A 20,106-nucleotide genomic window follows, 5' to 3' on the forward strand; every position below is an offset into this window, starting at 1 on the left:
CCATTTGATATCAGTTGTTGCTTAAAGAGAGACTAGGTACACAGACTTCTCTAGTGTGTAACCAACCTTGAAATTTTAGTAGCTTGACTTCTGTTCTTACCTGGATGGGGATATCGTCTACTTCTACATGTAAGTTATTATATGTAAATGCTACTTGTTAGCTAACTAGTGGCTCTCCTTCTTTAAAAATCTAAAATTTGATGGCGTATTTCTTTTTCTTTGTGGGAGAACAACGCTTTAGGGGGCCACAGGAGTAATTATTTTGCCTTTAGCAAATAATGCTGACAAAATTTTTTTTTAAAGTAGGCTCCACACCCATGTGGGGCATGAATTCATGCCCCTGAGATCAAAAGTCACGTGCTGTACACCCTGGGCCAGCTAGGCACCTCTAAAGCTGAGAAAACTTTAGGACAATTGGGATAGTGTGTCTTTATTAGCTCTCAGGCAGTAAAGAGTAGCTTAAAGTTAGTTATTTGACTTTCAATGATTTCTTCTAAGTAGAAAAGTTAAAGGGCCTTCCTTCAAGACCTCTATTTTGTTTTGTATACCTTATGTAGAAGGTAATTACTTCTTGCCTTCTAAAACTGCATCCTGAAAGTGACTTTTAGGGGGGTAAAAAAGGCTCTTTGAAGAATGGTGGTTTAGAGGTCAAGAAAGTAGCTATTGTGAAGAATGATGGTATTACATCAGATGGTTGAAGATTGAAATATTTTGCCTTGTTTTTTAATTTTTTCCAAGTTACTTGATAAATAGTACAAGGACAGGGCAGGGCAGGTCACCAAAGTGCAGCAGAAACAGAACAACTCGTAACCAGTTAAGATTAAAGCAGGAAACTGATTAAGAGCTCTGGCTAACAGGAATGGTGTAAGAAATTCCTGGAACTTGCATATATCAATAATATTCAGTCTACAGTGGTTGGTATGTTCCCAGAGCTTTCTATGAGACATGCCACAATATCCACCCTGGGGCAATTTCCTCTGGTTGTGAACAGCCAATTCCTTTATCCAATATATGGCATGTAGGTCAGGTAAAGGGTTCCATGTCATGATAAAGGTTGGGAATGACTATTTTTATTTTTTATTGTAGTAAAAAGCAAGTAACATTAAACTTAACCGTGTAGTTTAGTAGTGCCAAGTATATTCACACTGTTGTGCAAAAGATCTCTAGAACTTTTACATCTTGCAAAATTGAAACTTTAGACCCACTACACCAACTACCCTCTACCTTGGCAACTACCTTTCTGTTTCTGTTATTTTGACTTTAGATATCTCTTGTTAGTGGAATCATAGATGTCCTTTTGTGACTGGCTTAATTTGCTCTTCAGAATGTCCTCAAGGATTGATCCATATTGTAGCATGTGGCAGGCTTTCCTTTTTTTAAGGCTGCATAATATTCCATTATATGTATATATTCTTTATTCATCTGCCCATAGGAATCTGGGTGCTTCTGCCTCTTGGCTAATAATGCTATGATGAACATGGGTGTACATATATCTCTTCAAGACACTTGAGTTCTCAATATATACCCGGAAGTAGGATTGCTGGATATGGTAATTCTACTTCTAATGTTTTGAGGAACTTCTGTGCTGTTTCCCATAATGGCTACACCATTTTACAGTCCTCTGAACAGTACACAAGGGTTCCAATTTCTCTGTATCTTCACCATTTGTTATTTTCTGTTCTTTCGATAATGGCCTTAAAGGGTAAGATGATATCTCATTATAGTTTGATTTGCATTTCTCTTGCAATTGGTGATGTTGAGCATCTTTTCATATGCTTTCAGAGAACTGTCTATTCAAGTCTTTATGTATTCTGGATACAAATCCTTTATCAGATAAATGATTTGCAGAATTTTCTCCCAGTCTGTGAGTTGTCTTTGAATTTTTTAAATGATGTCCTTCAATTATGTAAACTTTTATTTGCTTTTGTAAGTTTGATATTATAGAGAACACTTTTCCTGACCCTAGATCACAGATTTTCTCCTGTTTTTTTTTTTTCCTTAAAGTTTTAAATTCCAGCTATATTTACAGTTACAATTTGGTTCTGGTCAATTTTTGTGCAAAATGAAGTAGGTCTAAATTTATATTTTTACAAGGATGTCCAGTTGTCTCTGCACCTTTGTTGAAGATTACCTGTCCCCACTGAATTGCCTTTGTACATTTGTTGGAAACCAATTCCTCATGTATGTGAGAGTTTTCTTCTGGACTTTCAATTCTATTCCACTGATCTGTATGCCTGTCCCTATGCCAGGACCATACTGTCTTGATCAGTCTAGCTTTGTGATTAGTTTTCAAATTGTGAAGTATGTTTTTCCACTTTGTTCTTGACTGTCAAGGTTGTTTTAGCTATTCTGGGTCCACTGCATTTCCAAAGCCTGATTGGATTTTGACTGGGACAGTGTTGAATCTATAGATCAGTTTGGGGGAAAATTGTTTTTTTGTTTGGCTAAACAATAACTGCCCTATGTAATCACCGCTCCTTGTGGGAGTTCTAGGCTCTGAATTCACATATATCAGGCCCTCCGTGAGACAGGCTCATTCCAGAAACTGAATTCTAGTAACAGCTGATTCTTCTTAGAAATAGGTATTTTGCTTCTTGCTTTATGGAATTTCACAAATACCTGATTTTCTCTGAGTGTATTCGGAGGTTTATTTATAATGATATCCTCCTTCATACCTCCACGGGTGGACAGCTTGACGCTGCTTTCCAAACAGTGTGTTCTAAGTCCCCACCAAAGAACAAGGGTCATGTTGATCTTCTTGAGTCTTTGGCAACATCCTCTGACAAATTTTGTCGTATGCTCCTAGGCATTCCAGTTTAACACTGCAAAACTGTAATCTGTGGAGACTTTTTCCTTTTTGGCTAGGAAATGAGCATCTTTTCTTGGATCAACGTTCAGGACAAATAAGGATTTTAACCAACTTTCTTCTTAAGGTCTGTTATTGGGAGATGTCATTCTCTGGCATCCAGGCAGGAGGCTGCTGGACAGAGGCTGCTCTGTGGACGTGCAGCACTGCCACCAACATCTCGCTCTGCTGCCACGGCTGCCTCAGAATCACTAATTATTAATAACCAAAAAGCTTTCTAATCGTGACTATCTTGCCCACATAAGATTTGTCTTGCCAAGAAAATTCAGGTTTCATATTTCGTTGTATTTTTAGAGGACAAATTATAAGATGGCCTATTGCCTGATTTAAAAGAACCAATCAGTTTAACTAGATTTGGGTTGGTTAATGGGATAAGTACTTCATAAAAAACTTCTCAGGAAGAATATGCAAAAAATTTGTTCGTTTTGTGTAACATGTTTTATTTAGAACTCTTAGAGTACACAGTATAAAGATAACTCAAACCTAACACAATATATATACTTTTCCATAGGAAAGCACAAAGAGAAGACAAAAGTACTGTGAGTCTCAAATTCTGAATGAAAGAAACCGTTCTCCACAAAAACCCAGCTCTATACAGTTCCCAAATTCACTTTACAAACCATATCAAGATTTTATCAGTCCATATATACTCGACAATTCAAGATCTTCATCTTGGTATACATATACTTCTCCAACCGGAATGGAGGTCAGAGACTCTACTCTCAGTGAAGAGACAGTTACCGACGTGTATTATTACGGCTTTATTGTTCTTTTTCTTTTGATTTTAGTAGGTCTTACTTTATACTTTCTCTGAAGATATCAAATAAAATCCTTTTGATAATTCTTAAGGTTGCCAGTTCTTCACAGAAATGTTACATTCTTATTTTAGGATTTCCTCCCAGACATTTTCAAGGTAATTGGCTTGTAAAAAGAGAATACAATTTAACAAAGTCAGTTTGTGGACATTCTAAAAATTAAGATTGCTTTATTGTAGAAAACAGTGTCATGATACAGTTTGAAAAATAACTTTTTTTGATCAAAGGAGCAATTTAAAAAACAAAATGTCATTGACAGGGACAATTTTACCCTTTTTGTTTCTTACCACATAGAATAACAGAAGTAACAAAAAGTTTTGGATAAGCTGATATACTATATGCTTATCTATCTTCCAAAGCACACTATTAAAAGCTAGGCATATTTTATGAAATTTGATTAATGATTTCCTTACCTTACTACAATATGGGCATTCACCAAATATGATGTTAAAACTCTGTCTACTAGTCAACAGTCCTCTCAACCACTGAAGATTTTAAAAAGAGAAGAAAAAGGGAGCAATGTCAGCATGATTACACATTACAGATACTCTAAATTCATTTCCTTTATGATTACATATATTTTTATTCCAAAAGATTTACCTTCTTAATTTTCTTTTACAAAAAGTAAGGGGAACATTTCCTGGCCAATACCAGACTAGTAGTATGCTGAATAATAAGGGGAGACCACCACGAATTTCGGGATCTATACCACTGGTTTATAGCCAAATTATGGGCCCCTTTATGCATTTTCTCAACATCCAAAATAGACACAAAAATAATGTACACAAGTCAATGGGGTTCACAGACTTGACCTGAAGTCATTAATTACAAATTAAGAACTCTTGCTGTAAAAGATACTGTAAGCTCGTGAAAATTTAGGTCTCAATTCTGGTCTTAATCACCAATAGTGGGTTAATTCTCAATCCACTAATTATAAGCACGAGGCAGTCCATTTTTAAAAATTAAATGAATATTCATTATTATAAAAGAAAGCACATGTTCCCTTAAGAGTATCTCTATAATTAGACCTGGTATTTTGTGAGTTTATAGAAGGTGAATTGACATCTCTAAGTTCTCCATTCTTAAAGTGCAGGTAACACCAACTGCTTGCTACCTCTAATCACAAAAACAAGAGGTGATATTCAAGAAGACTGAACGCACTATACAACTGAAGGTGTTTCATATATACATGCATATATAATCATGTCAACTGTGCCCTAAGATGAATGCTATAGAGATCAAATGACTATACACAGAAACGAAAGCAGACTTCACAGAGAGTAAATAATAAATAAAATGTCACTGAGAGTGCTGTGACATATCCAGATCACAAAACGCATTTTTCTCAATATCAAAAGTAAGACTATTACATTTATTCTATACTTAAATATACTTTGAAAAGTAACGGACACTCATTAGTGCCAGTTCCCTTTCACCTTATTGCTACCACTACTACTCCCACTTGGATGAGTGACAGTTTGCACTGTGGTCACATGAGATTTTCACTGAAAGATTCCAATGTAGCATCAATTTGATCTGTTATGCATCAATAAGCAGCCCATGAATATATTCTGGATACATTTTCTCCCTTCCTAGGATACTACTTTAGGACATTTATTCACTCATTAGTGACCAGGATGAAGAAATGAAAGCACACAGGCATCTGGAAATGGACTGGTAAAGAAGCTAATGGAAAAAAGAGATTGCTATTCACTTCAACAGATTTTGGATTCTGTATATTTCAACATGCAGACTTGCTAGGTCATGGTAGCCAAAATAGTCTTAACAGCGTTATTTTTATTGTTTACCTCATATAAGCATATTTGATGGAAAGGCTGTGCACATTGGGGATTATCACACACTTGATCAGGAATGGCACCATCAAGTTGATATGAATAACAAATGCCACAATCCATAGAAAAATCCTTCAAAAGAAGAAATATTTATAAGCACAAGTGTTTAAAACACACAAGGTAATATAAGAAAGAATAATATGGGATAGACAAGATCAAATTTTCATACAAAGTTTTCATAAAGGTAACTATAGCATTATTTACAGAAAATACAGTTACATCACTACTTAACCCTTTAGAAAAGCGATTTGTAAGAGTGCTTCCTTTTGCATCCAGTAAGTGATACACACAGATATACTAAAAAACAGGTTCTATTTGGGGCTTAAGTAAATTTCCCACATTGTACATCAATATTATGCCAATGTAATATATAAAGATACTAATTGACATTAGCTAATTATTACTAAACTTCAAAATTCTTTAACTAAAGGAAGAAGACAAAAACATTCCCACCACTTTATTAGTCTACAACCTCTGCAACTTTATCAAAACTCAATCCCAAGTTTATCATTTTTGCAACACAGTGACATCTATTCATTTTCAAAAACTGTACTGCCATCCTTCACAAAATCCATCAAGCTAATTAAAACTTTATTTCAATCATCCATAAGCAGATAGTATTAGAATATCCAAACATCTCATTAGCTACTTTGGACCTTTCCCCCTATTTTTAATAATAAAGATGTCTGTCATTAATCACTTCATTGCTACAAAGACCATGACAAAAGTATACTTAAACCACTAATCAAAGGTTAACAAATTCTTTGATGCTACTGTTGCTCGCAGTTCAGAAGTCTGTTACAATATTCTTCCAATTCCCTCCCTTTCAGCCTCATTTTTCTCTGGTGTCTAAAAGAAGAACATTTAACTTTCATTATGCTATGCTGTTTGGAATATCAAAGCACTCATAAAACTTACAGATTTTTCCAGGTTAGTGCGAGCTGGAAAATCTATTTCTAAAACATCTTTCAAATTTTGTAACAGACTATTTTCTGGATCCCTAAAAGCATGAAAAAAAATTGTTATTAAATTTGCAAAATAATAGAAAAATAAATATTGTGTTACAAAAAATACCTACCACAAATGTATGTTCCTGCTCAGCTTAATTCCAAGAGGTTTTACCACTTCAGAGATTAAAAAAAAAAAAAAAAAACGTTTAAAAATGTAGTGTCTGCAGCTCTCGCTTTGTAAAGCCACATTTAGCACAGAATTTTTTTTTTTAACTGAGATATAATGGGTATATAATATTGTATTGCTTTTAGGTGTACAACATCATGATTTGGTATGTGTGTGTATTGCAAAATGATCACTACAAATTCAGTTAATACCTATTACCACATGTAGTTACAAATTATTTTCTGATGAAAACTTCTAAGATCTCTTAGCAACTCTGAAATATACTCTCTTGTTAAAACACAGAATTTGCTAATTATTTGGAAAATCTAAATCATCTACTTAAAAAAACACAAAAGTACACAGTTCAGAATGATGAAACATTTTCATTTAAAATAATTACCATATGTTAATATTTTAGAATATTTTAACAGTGAAGACAAGAATTTTATGACTGTTAAAAACATTTAAATAGGAGATCTCATACCATGGTCAGCTCCAAGAAAGCAGCTCTCAGGAAGCATAGTAGGATGCTTGGGGTCAACCTCTATATGTATTGAAGCATTATTCCCTAGAATAAAAGAACATTAAAGCAGTATCTGGGTACTTACAGGAAAGATTAGCCAATGTGTTATGGGTTTCAATAAATATATAAATGTATTTATTTATAAAATATATTTATAAATATAATTTTATAGTCTAAAAGAAATGCACTTTGAAATTATGATTATGGGGGCGCCTGGGTGGCGCAGTCGGTTAAGCGTCCGACTTCAATCAGGTCACGATCTCGCGGTCGTGAGTTCGAGCCCCGCATCAGGCTCTGGGCTGATGGCTCGGAGCCTGGAGCCTGTTTCCGATTCTCTGTCTCCCTCTCTCTCTGCCCCTCCCCCGTTCATACTCTGTCTCTCTCTGTCCCAAAAATAAATAATAAATAAAAAACGTTGAAATTATGATTATGAATAAAGATTTGGGGATCCATCTAAAGTTTTAAAATACAGAGTCAGTCCATTAAGTTAATTGATTTCTAGTGAAATTCTGGTCAGAATTCTATTTTAGCTTAAATAAAAATTTTTTATAGAGTGATAGATCTTTAATATTAAAAGAAATCACAAGTTCAAGAAATAATTATCAAAGTGACTTCCATAACTTTCTTGGAAAGCACAATTATGGTCAGATGTAAAAAGACCAGCATACAATAAATTATGATTTGAGTTTTATGGAGTTTTATCGAAACATTTTCTATCAATAATCACTTCCAATGAAGTGGACTAAACGCTCCAATCAAAAGACAGAGGTTGTCAGAATGGATAAACAAAAGTTAAGACCTATCTATATTCTGCCTACAAGAGACTCATTTTAGACTTAAAGAGAAATATTTACTACACAAATGGATGTCAAAAGAAAGCCAGAGTAGCAATACTTATACTGGACAAACTAGACTTTAAACCAAAGACCGTAACAAGAGATAAAGAAGGGCACTATATCATAATAAAGGGGACAATCCAACAAGAACATCTAACAATTGTAAATATTTATGCACCCAACATGAAAGCACCCAAATATATAAAACAATAACAAACATAAAGGAACTAATTGATAATAACACAGTAATAGCAGGGAATTTTAACATCCCACTTATATCAGGTATCCAAATCAGCAAGGAAGTAAAACTTTCTGATACTCCATAGAGAAAACCCAAAAGACTCCTCCAAAAAACTGCTAGAACTTATATATGAATTCAGTAAAGTCACAGGATACAAAATCAACATACAGAAATCTGTTGCATTTCTATACACTAAAAATGAAGCAGCAGAAAGAGAAATTAAGAAATCAATCCCACTTACAACTACACCAAAAAAAAAAAAAGATACCTAGGAATAAACCTAACCAAAGAGGTGAAAGACTTGTACTCTGAAAACTATACAAAACACTGATGAAGGGAAACAGTGATACAAAAAGATGGAAAGACATTCCATGCTCATAGGTTAGAAGAATGAATATTGCTAAAATGTCTTTATTACCTAAAGCAATCTACACATTTAATATGCAATCCCTGTCAAACTACCATTAGCATTTTACACAGAGTTAGAAGAACAACCCTGGTATTTGTATGGAGCCAGAAAAGACCCTGAATAGCCAAAGCAACCTTGAAAAAGAAAAGCAAAGCTGGAGGTATCACTATTCCAGACTTCAAATTATATTACAAAGTTGTAGTGATCGAAACAGTGTAGTACTGGCACAAAATATAGATCAATGGAACAAAATAGAACACTCAGAAATAAACCCATAACTATATGGTCAATTAATCTTCGACACAGCAGGAAATAATATCCATTGGGAAAAAGACAATCTCTTCAACAAATGGTGTTGGAAAAACTGGACTATTTCTTACACCAAACATAAAGGGATGAGAACATCCCTTTGACGGTGGCTGTAGCAACTTCTTTCTAGAGATGTCTCCTGAGGTAAGGGACACAAAAGCAAAAATAAACTATTGGGACTTCAGCAAAATAAAAAGCTTCTGCACAGCAAAAGAAATGGTCAAAACTAAAAGGCAACCTACAAACTGGGAGAAGATATTTGCAAATGACATATCTGAGAAAGGGTTAGTATCCAAAATCTATAAAGAACTTATAAAACTCAACATCGCAAAAATGAATAATGCAGTTAAGAAATGGACAGAGGACACGAACAGACATTTTTCCCAAGAAGACATGCAGATAGCCAATGGACACATGGTCAACATCACTCTTCATCAGGAAAATACAAATCAAAACTTATCTTGATGAACACTGAGTAACACGGAACTGTTGAATCACTATACTGTACCCCTGAAACCAATATTACATTTTATGTCAACTGAAATTTAAATATTTTTAAAAAACATTTTCTGAATTCTTTTGCTCATTGTGAAGCTTTCCACTTCAACAATAGACTCAATTCACATTAAACTGAAACTGTTCGTTTAATAACAAACAACTAACCTAGTTTATAAGATCTAAGAAAAATCTATTTCTACTTGGCACTAGATTCTTTCATAAGTTCTATCTATACTGGAATATTGTATGGATTTCAGAAGTTTTACTTTTAAAGGCACATAGTATAACTGTATAAGGGCATTTGGATTTTATTTTTACAGTAAAAAGGACTTAATAAATTCTACACACCATAACATTAACTTTTGGTTAAGGTTGACAACAATATGAACACAATTATTACAGATCTGACAAAAAGGTAATCAAGTAAAAATGATATATAAAACATAAAAGTGCTATAATCTCATCTGCTTATACATTCTTTACCATGAACACAAATCCCATATTAGCCTTTAGCTATGTCATATACTGATGGCTTCACTTAATAATGAGTATATTATTTAATATATCTCAATTAGTTTGCTGAAAACTTGGTCTTCAAAAAGCATATCAGTGCCTGAAAGAGGATAAAAAAGAGCTATAGGTAAATACAGAAAGTGACTAAAAAGCAGGTTGTTTATGCTGAACAATGAGCAATATAATAAAAGTATATTTAATCATTACCTAATTAAAATAATTATTTACATGGGGCTATGAAGAAAATAAATTACTACACTATTTTGAAGAAAATATTTTCATTCTTAATATCTATTTGTTCACAAATATACCATTATTTGGTCAACTATTCAAAATTAAATACGGATTAAACTTTTTAGACTAAGTAACAATACTATTTGTACAACTGCTATACAACGGTATCTTCCTTTTCTCATAATTACATGTTACTTATTTTCTCCCAGATAATCTATTATGCCTGGGGAGAAACCATAAAAATTGCTAATGTGGATAGGACTCACAACAGAATTTCATAATATCTTTCAGAACATATGTCTTTTAACAATATATTTATTTAGGCTAAAAAAAAAAAAGAGAAGGGAAGACACAAATAGATATCATATGATCACCTAACTACACTATTTACTGTAAACTGAAACATAGTTTAAAACATCTAAAATCTGGAGAGGCTGAACTCAAAACTGACTTCATATATGGCTTGCTCATAATGAAAATACATAAAACTAATTTTATAATAAGAATATGGTAATGTTGCAGGGGTATTTACAGTTGTAACACATCTTATTCATTAATGTCACATATATTTATAGTAAATACTTAAAATATATTTAATTATTATTTTGTGCTTCCTGTTTACTCTTCAATGGCATGTATGGCCCACTTCAGATCCTTTCATCCTCTAAAGTTCATCAGAAAATATTCCCAGATCTGTTGATATTAATCTTGTCTAGTTTCATGGATGAAGATTTCATTATTTCTAACAGTTTCTTTTAAAAAATTTTTTTTTCTTAGTGTTTATGTAATTTTGAAGGAGAAAGACAGCGCATGAGTGAGGGAGGGGCAGAGAGAGAGAGGGACAGAACCCAAAGTAGGCTCCAGGCTCCGAGCTGTCAGCACAGAGCCCAGTGCAGGGCTTGCACTCACAGACTGTACAATCATGACCTAAGCTGACGTCCAACACTTAACCGACTTGAGCCACCCAGGTGCCCCTATTTCTAACAGTTTCTTTTCCCAAATAATGGAAGTACTGAAAAACCTGTTCCACTATTTCTGAGCTACTAACAGCTGATTATACAGGATCTCTGAATGATACTGCCATTGGATCATCACCTTTTATAATGAAACACCTTAGTACTTGCCCTTTCTCCTGAAATATTTACATTCAAATACATAGGGCTAAATCAGAGCTTATTTGACTTCATGAAAAAAAAGTCTCACCTAAGGGTCCAATGTCCTCTTGAGCTCCATTTTCCTTAGTAATACAAAGTATAATCCAACATCTAAACAAACAAAAAGCCTCCTTAATCCCTTTTCCCTACCCAGTGCAATCCTGCGTGCTGTTGCACTCCTTGTAGGTTTTTCTGGCTCCAGTACCCAAGTCTTCTCGTCGATTTCATCCATAACATCCCAGAATGCTTTCAGTGATTCTAAGGCTGCCAAAAACTGACCGTAAATGCTTATTAAAGAGCTCTGTGAAAGACAGATAAAAGCAGAGTAAGTTGAATGACACTCTTATCAACAACAGATAATTTTTCACTTAAAATATCATTCAATTTAGAAATTTTAAGCTCTGTTTCACTTCAGCTAAAACTACCCTAGTAAACAAGAGTCAACTAACTGTCCCTGCTTCATAGCTCTTCACCTCCATTAGCATTAATAGAATTTTTTGACTGTCATTGGGACTGTGCATCTTACCAGGAATAGTTTCTTTTTTTTTAAATTTTTTAATGTTTGTTTATTTTTGAGAGAGATCACAAGCAGGAGAGGGGCAGAGAAAGAGAGAGACACAGAATCTGAAGGAGGCATCAGGCTCTGAGCTGTCAGCACAGAGCCCAATGTGGGGCTCGAACTCATGAACCGTGAGATCATGACCTGAGCCAAAGTCAGATGCTTAACCGACTGAGCCACCCAGGTGCCCCAGGAATTGTTTTCTAAAGACCATATTTATTTTTATTATGATGTATTCTGTACTGTATTTATAGAATAGTAACTACTAATACAAGATGACATGTGTGTACTTTCTTAATGAATATACTATATACATATTGAGCATAGAGTCTATACAATTTTAATATGAAAGTTGTCAAGTTATCTAGTTTGTGCAGTTATCAAGTTAAATGCAGCACCACTTGTAATTTGATTACACATTATTAACTTTACAGACTTAATTAGGCAAAGAGTATAAAAAGGTTCTACATATATTTTCTCTACAAGGTTTTTATTGATTAAATTCAAATAATAATGGAGTACATTTTTTTTTGTAATATAGATCTATTAATGAGAATAATGCATCTTTCGGTAGGAGGGGAATAATGTTTAATTGGGGCTGAAAGTAGTGTTCCCTATTAACATAATCAATTGCAAATGTTTATCTGTTAATGCCTGTAATGAAACTTTACATATGTCATCCCTAGAAATGTCTTTTCTCACACACAGGTACTGTGTGGAGCATCTAAGCACTGCCAAATACTGATATAAATCCAGAAGCACTGGATTTAATAGAGACTATTCATTACTAGGAAGGCATCTGTGAATTCTATGAGGTTCTTTTTTTTTTTTTTTTTTTTTGAGGTAAAAAATCAACGTATATCATATTAGTTTCAGGTGTACAGAATAATTCATTTGTACACACCGTAAAACAATCACAATAAGTCTGTCACACTATAAAGTTTTGAAAATTTTTTTCTTCCCTTGTGATGAGAACTTTTAAGATTTACTCTTTTAAGATTCTATTTTCAAATATGGAATACAATATTATAGATTAGGTTTAAAATTTCTTCTGAGGCTAAACTTTTAGCCAACGTCTGAATTCAGTTATTTCAGACAATATTCTATGGGAATTAACTTAAATACATTTTCACTAATGATAAGAACTAAAGTCATTACTGATTTTAAAAATCAATTTATAATTACTTTCAACTAAAGAGTTTCTCATAAAGCAGTATGTTTAAATGATACCAATACTTACTAAATATTTTATATAAAAAGCCATCAAAACTAAAAGTTTAAGAATTAAGGATCTTATTGTTTCAAATAAGCAAAACACATTTAAAAAAATCACTGGAAATTCTACCAACATTATTTATCCAAAAACAGATACAAGACAACAATGTAAGAATACAGTATACCATGAGTGAGATGAAAAGGAAGTACTCACTTCCTTTAAGGTATATTTTGTACTCATATGTACTTAAGGAAAACCCATTTCATCCCATCACTTCAGTCAGGGTTCACACTTAGATGATTTCATGGCTCAGTTTCACAAAGCTAGTTTCAACTCTTCTAACCTTCTATACACAGGGGAAAAAAGTAAGAGTAGTAATGAGAGCTTAATACCTGCAAATAACCTTTTAGGATCCCTTTTAGCATACCTGTTCTCTTCCAATATGCTATACTTATCTATAAATTTAGATACCAGAATCCGGAAATCAGAAACCAAACTTCCAAGTTTTGTTTTGACTTTACTATGGGCTGCACTTTATCTCCTCTTTCATTAAATGTGCCACAATTCTTTAGCTATGCAAACAAGAAACCAGCTGGGATCCCTGCAGATTGTTTTTTACACCTAATAAATTCATTAACTAAAGACCTGATTCTATTTTTAGCAAATTTCTTGATAACTCTATTTACCCTAGTATTTTTATGTACTATTAGGATAACCCCCTTAAAAAAATAAACAAGTCCTTGCAGAGGACAGTAAAAAGTATATAAAATAATGCCCTTTTTCTTGTTTCCATATCCAGACATGCCATCACTATCTTCTAATACCCTACTGTGGAGTACCCTATCTAAAATGTAACACTGAACATATCAGTGTGCCTCATAAAACCATTTAAAACAACATACTAACTGGTTTTTCCCCCTCTAGTCACATTCCCCTAACTCCCATTATTTATATTGCAATTAAGTTGATATTTGTATTCTGTAAACCTGATACTACCATTTCCTGGTTTATAACAAAACAACTTAAGTGCAGTTCTCAGTGATATTTTTTCTTTGTAATACCACCACTTAATGACAGCAACACAAACTCCAAAAGCTATTCAATAAATATTTGTTTAAGTAAATTGAAGTCAACTACTTGATATAAAAATAATCATTTATGACCTTCATCATTCTATTTATTAAGGCTACCGTTATTTACAAGTAGTTTGCAAATTATGTTTTATGTTACTGATTAAAACCCCAGTTCTTTATCGTGGCTTGCAATTAACATTGTTTAACATGTATACATAGATATGTTTACACAGAGTAAATTGAAATACTTTCCATGGGTATATTTACTGCTCCAAGCTTCAGTAAGCACCCTCTCTATACATGATCATTCCCAAGTTTCTTTAGGCCAAACAGACAACTCCAGAACTGCTCAACCATCACTATGTAGATAATCTCCACACTGCTAACAGACTTATTGCTCCACCCTGATCTCATGATCTTCCCAGAGAAATCCAACCTCCTAGGTCCACGTCCCCCACCCCCCAGGTGACAGGGGATACTACCTGCCCTATTGTGCAAACCAGAAATCTAAGCGCAGATTACTAGTTAACTAGATCACTCAAACAACCTTGTAACTAAATTTTCTTCCTTTAGTCACAGTCTCCTAAAACTCATTATTTACACTGCAATTAAATTGATTTTTGTATTGTGCAGATGTGATACTATAGTTTCTTTGTTTATAATAAGATATTGATCATCAGATACATATACAATAATCCAATTGCTGGACGGTACGTTGATTTTTTAATAGCTTTACTCAGATGTAAGGGATATATAAAGAACTGCACATATTTAATGTGTACAAGTTGATGAATATGAGCATGTGCGGTACAACCTGATACCATCATTACAATCAAAGTAATAAACCTACCCAACACTTCCCCAAAGGTTCCTTGTGTCTTTTTCAGGGGGTTTTCAGCGGTTTCAGTAACATAAGCTCTGTCTACCCTCTCAAGTTTTGAAATGCACAATACTGTATTGTTAAGTATAAGCATTATGTTGTACAGCACATCTCTAGAATCTGTTCATCTACCAGAGCTGAAACTTTACACGCACTGAACAACAACAACACCCTTCCTCCACCTTCCAGACCCCTGGCTGGACTACTAGTGTAGAGACTACTGTAGTCTCTGTATGTGTGAGTTTGACTAAGTTAGATACTTCATGTTAGAAACATGCAATATTTGTCCTGCTGTGACTGGTTTATGTCAGTTGGCATAATGTCCTCTAGATTCATCTGTATTTTTGCAACTGGCATGATTTTCTCCTTTCAGGCTGTCTGTATATACTATCTTTTCTTAAATACCACATTCATTTGTTGATAGACACTGGGATTTTTTCCTGTCTCTTTGCTATTGTGAATAACACTATAATGAACATGGAGGTACAGGTAGCTCTTTGAGATTCTGATTTTAGCCCTTCTGGATATATACTCAGAAGTGGGATTGCCAGGTCATACAGCAGTTATATTACTTACTTTTTGGAGGAACATCCACACTGTTTTCCATTGTTGCCATACCATTTTACACTCCCACCAATAGTGTACATACAGGGTTCCAATTTCTCCATATCCTGTAACACTTGGCATTCATTTCACTTTTTTTTAAAATGTTAATGTTTGTTTATTTTTGAGGGAGAGAGAGACAGAGACAGAGTGCGAACTGGGGACAGGCAGAGAGAGAGGGAGACACAGAATCTGAAGCAGGCTCCAGACTCAGCTGTCGGTACAGAGCCTGACGTGGGGCCCAAACTCATGAACCGTGAGATCATAACCTGAGCTGAAGTCAGATGCTTAACTGAATGAGGCACTCAGGCACCCCGTTTTTTTGGTTTTTAATAGCCATCCTAACAGTTGTACAGTGGTATCTCATTTTAGTTTTAATTTGCATTTCCTTGATAATTAATGAAGTCGAACATCTTTTCATATCTCTGTTGGCGATTTGTAGGTCATCTTTGAAAAAGTATCTGTTCAAGTCCTTTGCCCATTTTCTAACCAGGTTATTTGTGTTTTTGCTGCTGAGAGGTTTCTTACGTATTTTGGATGTTAACCCCTTATCAGATACATTGTTTTCAAGTATTATCGTCAACTCTATAGGATGACTTTTCATCCTGCCGATTGTTTCCTTTATTGTGCAGTAAGTCCCTTAGTTTGATACAGTCCCACTTGTCTCTTTTTGCTTTGTTGTCATTGCTCTTGGTGTCATAATCAACAGATCATTATCAAGACTAATGTCAAGAAGTATTCCCCCTATGTTTCTACTAGGAGTTTTATACTTTCAGGTCTTATATTTAAGTCTTTATTTTGAGTTAGTTTTTGTGTACAAATGCAAGGTAAGGGTCGAATTTCCCTTTTTCATGTGGATATCCTATTTCTCAATACCATTTGTTCAAAAGACCCTTCTTTTCCAAAGTCAGTACCATAATGTCTCTTTCCTTTCTCTCCATTTGTAACTAGATCTATATTTTAAAAATCTATAATTACCTATTTCACTGTAAACCCAAGAAAAGTTAACCAAAAACCAAAATAGCCACACAGTATTTTCACAGTGACATCTTCCATTTGAAAGGAGCAATGTCCACTTCTGGCATGCCTGACTGTAAACGGGGTTCTACTTAACACAGTTCTACTTAAAACTAATTCTGCATTTTGAACAGAAAATGAAAGATCCAAAGAAAATGGCAGTAAGAAAAAATACAACAATAACCCTGAAACTAGAAGTCAGTTGGTAATTACAGAAGTAGTAAATTTTAAATCCTAAAAGTCATCATGAGATTTTGCTAGTCACATGAGGTACATTAAAAAAAGCCAAAAAAGGTGAAAAGTGGGACACAAACATTTATCTTAGAAATTTCAATGAACTTAAGAGGTAGACATTAAAACTATTACATCAGTAAACTATCTGAAAAACTAACAAATTTTTCTCTAACTGCTTCTTTTATCCATTAAATCATTCACAAACTCTTACTCCTAATTGATTTCCCTACTGAAATTGAAAAAGAAACATTTATAAATCCTATTTCTAACAATGTCATTATTCTATATACATCATAAATGCCAAAAGAGCGCACTATAATATGACCTAAATTAATAACAAAGTTAAATATTTTGCAAGTTTTCTAAAAAATGTTCAAAAATAAAAATTGCCAAGTTCTTTTTTTTTTTTTTTTTTTCATTTTATTTTAGAGCGTGTGAGTTGGGGGAAGGGACAGAGAGAGACAAAGACAGAGAGAATTCCAAGGAGGCTCCAGGCTCAGCACAGAGTCTGAGGTGGGGCTCAATCCTAGGACCTCAGGGCCAAGACCTGAGCCAAAATCAAGTCACATGCTCAACTGAATGAACTACCAAGGTAGTTTCCCATCTCACCAAAGCTACCATTTTAAGGTTTTGGGGGACTTTTTGAGGTGGGGGGTAGGCAAATTTGCAATGTGCAAAATAAATTTAAAATTGAATCAAAGAAAAACTCAGGAAAAAGTAAGAATACTAATATTAAGAGGTAACATTAAAATAAAATATCAAACGTCGGTGAAGATGTAAACAACCTAAACTCTCATATGCTGCTGAGCATGTAAAATGGCACAACCACTTTTGAAAAGATCAGACACCTTCTGTAAAAACTAAATCTATTCCTATCTTAAGACCTAGCAATTCCACTCCAACAGAAGTGAAAAGATATGCCCATAGAAAGACTTATACAAAAACGTTCAGAACAGTTTTATTCAAAGAGCAAAAAATCAGTACAAGTCCAAATGTCCATTAATAAAAGATAGAGTAAACTCCAGTATATTCATGTAATGGACTACTACTCGGGAATAAACAAAATAAAAATTGTGACACATGCCACAACATGGATGAATTTCAAAAATATGCCAGGTGAAATGAGGCTATCTACAAAGAGAACACAGTGTCCACTTCTATTTATATTAAATCTGGTACAGACAAAAATAAAGCATGGTTCAGAAAAATCAATACAATAGGATTTACTGGGAAGAGATAAAAGAGCCAAGATAATGGTAATGTTCTGCATCTTGAAAATGGACTGCAGGAGTATATTCATTCACAGAAACTTATGCTACACTTAGGATTATGCATTTCATTGTTTCCAAATTTTACCAACACCTAAATTCTAGTTAATGCAGACATACTGAAGGATTTTGGAGAAAGATCTCGGACACCTGCAAAATATTTTGAAAGGCACCAAAACTCATATACACTGATGAATGGAGAAATGCACAAATGGAAAGGTAAGTGACGAAGCCAGAATAGTGAATATTAACTGTGGAATCTAAGTGGTGGATATAGGAGTATATTCACCATAAACTCTTTCAATGTTTTGTGGGTTTTAAAATTTATAATAAAATAATGGGGGGGGGGGGGCGGGGAGGGATAATTACATAACGTGTAAATTATTCATTGTAACTGAGAAAGTTAAGATTATTGAATTAGGTTAGACTAATCTTTCATTTTTTTCAAATATTCAATAACATTTAATTCTTTACAGCTACATATTTAGATAACATATTTAGATAACATATTTAGACCCTCTCCAAAGCAAAATAAGAATAGGTCTTCCTAGACAAGAACTCACTGTATAAGGCAAGTTATAATCTTTGAAAAGTCTGTAACAGATATTCTTAACCAGAGAATCAGAAGCTTGGGTTAAAAAAAATACATCTTTATTTTCTTTAAGTAAAATTTAGCACTTATTTCAACTACAGATACAAAAAACAAAGAATATAAATAGTATCAATATCTTTAACTTTCTATACAAGTAAAATTATATTGCAATCACCTAGGGAAATTGAACACTAATATCTACAGTCCATTGTCAGTCATTACTTTTTAATTAATCTTGGTTCAATGCAGCCTTGGCATTTGGACTTCTAAAAGGTCCCCAAATGATTCTAATGTACAAAGTTAAGAAACAATGATAGAACAATGAAGAATAGCCATCCTTGTCATAGTCTGACGCTTACAGAATCATTTCTAAAAGATTTAAACAATTCATGTAGCAAGAGACAAAGAAGGGCATAATGACAAAAGGAACAGTCCAACTGGAAGTATCTATGCACCCAACATAGGAACACTTAAAAATATAAAGCAAATATTAACATACAAGAAAGGAGAAACTGATGGTAATACAAGTAGAGGACTTGAACACCTCACTAGCATCAAAGGATAGGTCATCAAGAGAAAAAAAAAATTCAACAAGGAAACAGTGACTTTAAATGACACATTCAACCAGATGGACCTCACATTTATATACAAAACATTCCATTCAGAAACAGAAAAGTACACATTCTTTTTCAAGTGCACACAGAAATTCCTAAAGAACAGATCACATGTTAGGCCACAACACAAGTCTCAATAAATTTAAGAAAACTGAAACCATATCAAGCATCTTTTCCAACCACTATAGTGTGAAACTAGAAACCAATTACAAGAAAAAGTCCGAAATGAACGTAATATGCATCAAGGCTAAAAAACATGCCACTAAACAATAAATGAGTCAACCAAAAATCAAAGAGGAAATAAAAAAAACATATGGAGAAAAATGAAAACACCATGGTTCAAAATCTTTGGGATGCAGCAAAAGCTGTTCTAAGAGGGAAATTTATAGCAATACAGGTCTACCTCAAGAAATCAAGAAAAATCTCAAACAACTTTACACCTAAAATAGCTAGACACAGAAAAATAATGCCCAAAGCTAGAAAAAAGAAGGATAAAGGTTAGAGCAGAAATACATGAAATCGAGATTAAAAAAATAGAAAAGAGCAATAGGACCAGGAACTTATTCTTTGAAAATATAAACAAAATTGATAAACCTTTAGCCAGACTAATCAAGGAAAAGAGAGGACTCATACAATTAAAATGAGAAATGAAGGAGAAGAAATAACAACTGACACTACAAAAA

At 33.8% G+C, this 20,106-nt stretch overlaps 2 protein-coding genes across 10 annotated transcripts in view; one reads left to right on the forward strand and one right to left on the reverse strand.

Moving 5' to 3' along the window:
- The window catches only part of VRK2 (VRK serine/threonine kinase 2), a 103,800-nt gene extending 100,086 nt beyond the window's left edge, over nt 1-3,714 (forward strand). For all 6 annotated transcript variants that reach the window (XM_019427402.2, XM_019427326.2, XM_019427737.2 and 3 more), the window contains one exon: nt 3,378-3,714. In XM_019427402.2, the coding sequence (XP_019282947.1) occupies nt 3,378-3,680 (303 nt within the window). In that variant the 3' untranslated portion in view covers nt 3,681-3,714. The remainder of the gene's footprint in view (nt 1-3,377) is intronic.
- The window catches only part of FANCL (FA complementation group L), a 91,196-nt gene continuing 74,371 nt past the window's right edge, over nt 3,282-20,106 (reverse strand). For 3 of the 4 annotated variants that reach the window (XM_053890706.1, XM_053890705.1, XM_019428172.2), the window contains 7 exons: nt 11,518-11,668; nt 7,135-7,218; nt 6,613-6,658; nt 6,453-6,534; nt 5,490-5,606; nt 4,095-4,166; nt 3,282-3,787 (listed from right to left, as the gene is read on the reverse strand). In XM_053890706.1, the coding sequence (XP_053746681.1) occupies nt 3,752-3,787; nt 4,095-4,166; nt 5,490-5,606; nt 6,453-6,534; nt 6,613-6,658; nt 7,135-7,218; nt 11,518-11,668 (588 nt within the window). In that variant the 3' untranslated portion in view covers nt 3,282-3,751. Of the gene's footprint in view, nt 3,788-4,094; nt 4,167-5,489; nt 5,607-6,452; nt 6,535-6,612; nt 6,659-7,134; nt 7,219-11,517; nt 11,669-20,106 lie in introns of those variants that run through there. The other variant, XM_053890707.1, reaches the window with a different exon arrangement.

Source organism: Panthera pardus, unplaced genomic scaffold (assembly GCF_024362965.1).
Source record: "Panthera pardus isolate Hobbes unplaced genomic scaffold, ASM2436296v1 HiC_scaffold_25, whole genome shotgun sequence".
NCBI lineage: Eukaryota > Metazoa > Chordata > Mammalia > Carnivora > Felidae > Panthera > Panthera pardus.